At 34.7% G+C, this 7,404-nt stretch overlaps 1 protein-coding gene across 1 annotated transcript in view; it reads left to right on the top strand.

Annotated features, from left to right (window-relative positions):
• The first annotated feature begins 403 nt into the window (after nt 1–403).
• Nucleotides 404–7,404, top strand: part of Cpap3-d (cuticular protein analogous to peritrophins 3-D) — an 11,667-nt gene continuing 4,666 nt past the window's right edge. Inside the window, exons 1-2 of the mRNA XM_017908858.1 lie at nt 404–568; nt 3,793–4,011. Coding sequence (XP_017764347.1) covers nt 511–568; nt 3,793–4,011 — 277 coding nt within the window. The 5' untranslated portion in view covers nt 404–510. The remainder of the gene's footprint in view (nt 569–3,792; nt 4,012–7,404) is intronic.

Raw genomic sequence — 7,404 nt, 5'->3', positions numbered from 1 at the left:
ACATTAGGTTTATGGACATTTCTTCCATACTACTTGAACACAAACGAAATCAGATATTTTCTACATAATTCTTCTTACTATTAACGTATAAATACTACTACGAAATATACAGTTCCATAAAATTTCAAATATTCCTAGAAAATATCTTTATCTAATACGTAGAATACATTCAACCATCCGCCAACCGAAATATCCAAACGCAACCGAATCCAGTCCATCTACCATTCAAATTCCACCGTCTCTTCCCTCTCTTCCGCGTTCTCCTATTCCCCCCCACCAAGTCCATTCCCACAGCAATAGGTCCCAGCGTGTCCACTCGGCTCCGCTCGGCTCGCTTCACCGAGGCCGCACGATCGAGCGAAGAAACGGAATCGGGGAACTCTCCAGGTGGGGTAACGAGAGAGTAAGTCTACCGAGCAAGTGAAGGGAGAAGCTCTGTGTCCCGAGGTCGATAACTAAGTGTCAGTAGTCAGAGTCGACCCGAGTGAAGGATCAGACCGAGCGAGCACCATGATCGAGGACCGGAGGAGCGTGACCTTATTGGCCCTGCTGGCTTTTCTGGCCTCCGGTAAGTCTCTTCTCTTTTCTTCCTTTTCCCCGCCGTCACTCGGACTGGCCACCTTCACCGAGTTCCTCCGACTCGGTTGTCCTCGTGGCCGAGCGCTCCCTCGATCCGGCCCATACCCCACGATGCGTCTTCGCAAGGCCCATCGGCCGCTCTCCCGGCTGCATCCCGACAGGCGTATTCGAGTCTGAAACGGTGGTTCCCAGTGTTACGACACCTACTTCGTGCGATTTCAATAGCTTTCACCGCTGGGCCCGACTGCCTCCTCTCGCCATATGGTTACGTAGGCCCGACCTATGATATAATGGCGGTGTCTGGCGCCTTTGCTATGCCTAAATGCATCCGTCATCAGTTAGGATCTAGCTGAATTCCATTATTCATTCGCTCAATAGAGTCTCTCTTCTTTTTAATAACAACTGGCTGCTCGATTTTTCTGCATCTTCGTTTATTCCTACGTGCTTCTTACTTAGTCCACTTTTTCAATGCGCATTTGCAGCCGGGTTGAGTGGGTTTGAAATAGATTCCCGGTCACAGGTTTGATGTTACTGTGGGTTTTAGGAGAAAATGTTTTAGGTAAAAGATTGTTGCTGGGGAGTGCGATCGGTATCGTTCGAGTATGCGAGTTTCTCTTTCTACCTCGAGGATATTGGGCCTAGATTTCTTGTCCTTAGTCCGCTTCCTTTCTAGAAGCTGCCGTTAGAGTCGGCGAACGTTGGCTCGGAGTATCGGAATTTTGCGGTCCCTCTGCGTTTTTCTTTGGTTTTTCATGGAAAGAAGCATTGACTTTCTATTCGAGGATGAATTGGTGTTTTCGATTACCGATACGCTCTGTTGTTTCCTTTTGCTCTTGTTATCCTGACTCGCCATGCGAATCTTAATCACGAAAGTTCGTCTTTCTGCCTGATTTTTGTGATCAGCATTCGAGATTCATCGTCTGCAACCTTGACTTGCTTTCTCCGTCGTTTTGCTCGTTAAGAACGAGCATTTTAGTAACTCGTGTGCTTATGGTCGTTTATGGTCACTCGTAAATTTCTTCTTTCCTGGAAATGGTTTAATTTAACATTTTTGTTTTACACGAAGTAATTAAAAGAATTCAATCTCTCTCGTGTATTTATTTCGTTCTCCGATTGAGTTAACATGAATTTGTATTTAATTGATGATCAATAATTGATGCTCAATATTGATACTTTTATTATTCGTATATGTAGGTATAGTTTGTATATTTCATAACGAAGTTGTACTTGTGAGACAGAAGAACGGTGTGTATAATTTTGGGGAATTTTGCGAGATAATATTATGCAAATGTATTTCATTGCTTTAACTTGGAAGCTACTAGTAATTAAATTTCGAATTGCAGATGAGAACGGTTTGACAGTTACAAATCTCATTATAAGAAACAATAAGTCATAAATCAAAAGAAGGTATCAAATAATATGATCGTTTCAAGGTCATTCGTCAATTATATTTCTTTTCTTAAAATATTGTTTTAATTGTCTTTATTATTAATATCTTTATTCGTAAATAGTACATTTTAAATTCTGTTAAATATCATACAATAAATCACCACTTCCGGACTATTTTAACTAAGTATATTTACTATATTTTCTGGAATTCGAAAATTTTGTCAATTTCAAGATAGAACAATTCGAAGCTTTTCTTATATTTTTCTAAGCTCATTTATGCTAAAATATGGAAAGACATTCACGTGTATTTCTCACTTGTAATCCAATAAATACCTCGGATTCGATATTAAAGCTTTCAGGTGTTACAATAAACGGTGACTGAGAGTCAAAGGGTTAATCCATTATTATATACTATAGTTCATTCAAAAAAGTGAATTACCAATGTTCACATTAATACCTGTGTGATTAAGTAAATTTACAATAAATAGATTAGATAGCACTATATACAACGACAACAATTACTGTCAAACAATGCTAGCTGTAGAGTATGCATCGCTATTTACCTACATTACGGCAGCACTGACGACAATTATCAGGATTTATTTAAAGCTAGCAGTTTCAGAATAATTTTACCGTATTCCTATGAATACAGCATTAAATAGATCGGACACTTCTATATACAAAAATTACATGAACTATTAACCAATAGTAGCTGTATGTAAGTAAAGCAAAGTAGCTTGCATGCAAAGTAAAGCATCGACAACAATAATCTCGTGATCACCATTAATGCCTGAATTAAGTTGTCTGTAGCCATTGGTCTGTTTTCTTGAGTTTGATGAACCAGGACCTAATTCCTGGACCCCTTTAGATCCAGAATTTCAGAACCTTTTCAGGACCCAGTCATTGGGTCCAAGTATTGTGAAGACGGTCCTGATCTGATCACGTGATCTGAACCCATCACGTGTAGTCGTTGCATTCGGTATTTCATCTCGTCGAATGGACTATATATATATGTATTTCTTCGAATAGACTTGTTCAAAAACTCGCACGAATAAAATCCCATTCCAAATTTTGATAAATATAATACACACGTATTTTTAAAACAGATGTGTCCAAAATTTCATACGAATAAAATTCGATTTCAAATTTTGATGAGTATAATACATATGTATTTTTCGAATAGGCATGACCAAAATTTCACACGAATAACACACGAATAAAATTCGATTCCAAATTTTGATCATTATAATAGATATGTATTTTTGGAATAGACGTATCCAAAAATTCACCCGAATAAAATCTCATTCTAAATTTTTATAAATATAATACATAGGTATTTTTGGAATAGACGTGTCCAAAATTTCACACAAATAACACACGAATGAAATTCGATTCCAAATTTTGATGAATATAATATATGCGTATTTTTGGAATAGACGTATCCAAAAATTCACCCGAATAAAATCCCGTTCCAAATTTATAAGATAAATATAATACATACGTATTTTTGGACTAGTGTCCAAAATTTCACATAAATAACACACGAATAAAATTCGATTCCAAATTTTTATGAGCATAATAGATATATATTTTTTGAACAGACGTGTCCTAAAATAAAATGAATAAAATGGACTATATATATTTTTTTCGAATAGACTTGTTTAAAAATTCATACGAATAAAATACCATTCCAAATTTTTATAAATATAATACATAGGTATTTTTGGACTAGTGTCCAAAAATTCAGCCAAATAAAATCCCATTTCGAATTGTTATGCCACGTTTTGATTTTTCCAGTAATTTTCTTTTATTTTCGGTTCATAGCTGAAGCAGCTACCCTCTTGGGCGCGCCACTTTGTCCCGACCCCCATGGGGTCCACGCGTACGCTCACCCCGAGCACTGCAACTCCTTCTTTCTCTGCACGAACGGCTCCCTGAGCCTCGAGTACTGCGAGAACGGATTGCTTTTCGATGGCCATGGCGCCATATACAACCATTGCAACTATCACTGGGCCGTCCACTGCGGGAATCGCAAGGCTGACCGTAAGTATCTCGTTACGCTCCCAATCATCGCGGCAATGTCATAACGATATGCATATACGAGTCACGCGTGAAGGTTTCGTCTCTCCAACTGGATCTACTAACGCTTTATTCGTTTACAAAGTACCGTTAGCTTACAACCGGAAAATAAAAATTTTACGAGACTAAAGGAAAAATCTTATTGCAGGAAAGTAACAAAATTGAAATATAAATTGAAATAAACAATGTTTATGTAGAAATCAAAATTAACTTCCTATAATGCGATGTAACGTGGATATTACAGTGTCACGTGTTTATGTCACAAGTTTATTTCGCCTGTCATTGTGTATACCACTGCTATATACAGGGTGGGCTGGAATTCGTAGTCCAACCTAACAGAGAATAATTTTATGTGAAAAAATAAATCGAGAAAGAAGAATAAAATTTTTTCATTTGAAGCATCGTAGTCGAGAAAATTGACTTTGAATATTCACAGAGTACGTGTGCATTTAACTATGGCTTAGATGGATAGATTATCGATACATCAGTATCGGTGGTAAAATCGAGGAGGGTGTAATTCTACGTAAAAAAACAAATTGAAAATGAAGAATAAAATTTTTTCATTTGAAGCTTCGTAGTCAAGAAAATCGACTTTGAATATTCACTGAGTACGCTACTATACTGATGGTCCATCCATCTTAGTTGCACGCGTTCTCGGTGAATATTCAAAGTTGATTTTCTCGAAAACGAAGCTTCGAATAAAAAAATTTTATTCTTTTATTTCGATTACTTTTTTCACGTAGAATTACCCACTCCTCTTTTGTACCGTCGATACTCGTGCATTGGTGATCTATTCATATAAGCCTAAGTGCATGCACACTTGGTGAATATTCAAAGTCGATTTTCTCGACAACGGAGCTTCGAATGAAAAAATTTTATTCTTTCTTTCAGATTTGTTTTTTCACGTAGAATCTCTCTCTGCTCGGTTATACTATGATTTCCGGTCCATCCTGTATATTATTATTCATTTTTTCTTATTGCATTCCCTTAGCATGAAAAATTCTGAAGGTACTTGTAACAATTATTATGGTCAACCATGTGATTTGAAATTTTCGTTAGTAACTAATGTTAATTTAATTTTTAATTATTTGTATGTGGAAGTTAATTGGATTAGATTATGAGCAGGTTACTGAACATTATTTTTATAAATTATGAGTGTCCTGAATGATAGAATATCTGAAAATTAACTGCGAAAGGACAGGAAAAAGGAAAATGGTTTAAAATTATTGAAATATAATAAATAAAGTAGGTGTAATTGTAAAAATAGATTAAAATTAGAATATTTCAAGTATTGCTTGAAAATTATATTTTATTTACATTTAATTGTTATATGAATCACTCGATTACTACAATTAGTCTCTACAGCAGAAAATTTTATAATGTGAATAATATTAAAATAGTATTAAAATAATACAAGAATAATCTTCGGATTTCAAAATAACGTAAATTACTAAATATGGTGATAAAAGACTTTTTTAATAGATATGTTCGCATAACTCTTTCGAAGAGACACATGTGGTGCGTGAAATATGTTTAAGGAAAAGTAAAAGTTGTATGACGGAACAATTTCGGTATTTCTATAGCGCTTTAGTGGGTCACGTCAATGTCATTCATCACAAAAACTTGCCAGTAAGTAAATTATACTTAACTCTGCAACATTACTTTTTGTATAGTCGTTATTAAAAATCAATAAGAGTTACAATAATTTATTATATTAAAATGACTGATTTAACAAAGAAATTAATTTTTATAAATTTACTCTTGTTCCTTAATTTTCTTAAGAAAGCAAGAAATAAAAAGAAAATATGTATAAAAAGCGTGTTTTATAGCTTATATTCAAACAATGTTTAAGGGAGATTAAATAACACTGTTTGACACGAATTTTAAATCGTTCAATCATTTTCAGTTTTTGAAAAATGTGAATTCTTTTAAAAACGCACGATTTTGGAGTATAATAAAGTGTTACATAAAAGGTAAGTTTGTTAGGAGGTTAATTGTTGTTTTACCAGTTAGGGAAGAGTATTCCGAGTTTGTTCATATCATAATTGTAATTATTCACGCTTTTAAATAACTATAATTAGTCATAAAAGTTTAAAAGTAATCCTCCGAGCGTACTTTCTACGGATATTCTTGCATTTTTACAAAAAATTCTGCGTCTAAAAGGAATTTTCTACACGGTATTCTGTAGGCTTTTCTGAAGAAAAAACCGTGGAACAGAATTGTCTAAATAGTTTTCAATTCGATTATATCAAGAAAACATTCGTCGGTAACGAATATATGAGGTTTTACCCCCAAGCGGCCATTGCTCCTTACTCTAGATTCGACAGTGCCGTAGCTACGCGTAAGCCGAGTAACCAATGCAATGGAGCTAAAAAAAATAAAACAATTCATTATGACTTCATAGACAAATGACATAAGTATAAATATATTCCTTTCTTGTATTTACAACTCTATTATTTATTGATTGCTTCGATCTCCGTTTATAATTTGTATATTGTCAAAATTCAAAACAATCAATAAAATGTTAATTAATAATAAAGGAATTATTAGTGAACGTAAATTGTTAAAATTAATAGTAAATATAGTTCATTAATAATTACTGTATATTCTTATGTTATTGTAAAAATAGTAAAGGATTAAGAAAACAAATGTTACCTAAAATGTGTAACAAAATACGATAGTGCAAATTCTGTTAATAAATAAAATGAATATACCCCTAATGCAACCCCTTCATACGGCACTAATGCCTTCAATAAGATAAACATGAATAGAAAATCAAGCGACATTCAATCAGCACCATCTATGATTTTGGACCAGAAGCTCAGAAAAGTAACAGGATAACAGAATGCACGAGGAGGTCGTCGAAACCTTGTCACGTGATAGACAAAGACTGCTTTCTATCCTAAATTTGCAATAAATATGAAATATTTTAAACTTATTACCAACTTATTACGGACCTATATATAATCTATAATCAACTTATAACTAATTAATAATTAATTTATAACTACCTTATAACTAATATCTTAACTTTGGTGCGTAGCTCTTAGCTTGGTGTGAATTTCAAAGAATAATCTTTGAAAAATTCTACCAATTACCAGGTCTCACCACGAGGAGGTGGCTACGCATCGAGACCCGACATGCGCCCTAGTGGCGCAGCCTGCTGGCGCTATCTGTATCAAAGGCACCCTAATCTAACTTGGAGCGAATTAAGTTAAAATGACTCTAATGACACTTTATTATATTTCGTGTCTTACAGAAGGGGTTCCGGTTCGGTATACTAAAACTCTACTGTCGCAACGCTAAGATATTTTCAAGTTCCCATAAAAATAGGGAATGAAATATCAAACACGCGAG

Source organism: Eufriesea mexicana, unplaced genomic scaffold (genome assembly GCF_001483705.2).
Source record: "Eufriesea mexicana isolate 0111107269 unplaced genomic scaffold, ASM148370v2 scaffold13715, whole genome shotgun sequence".
NCBI lineage: Eukaryota > Metazoa > Arthropoda > Insecta > Hymenoptera > Apidae > Eufriesea > Eufriesea mexicana.
This window is presented reverse-complemented; position numbering and strand designations above follow the sequence as displayed.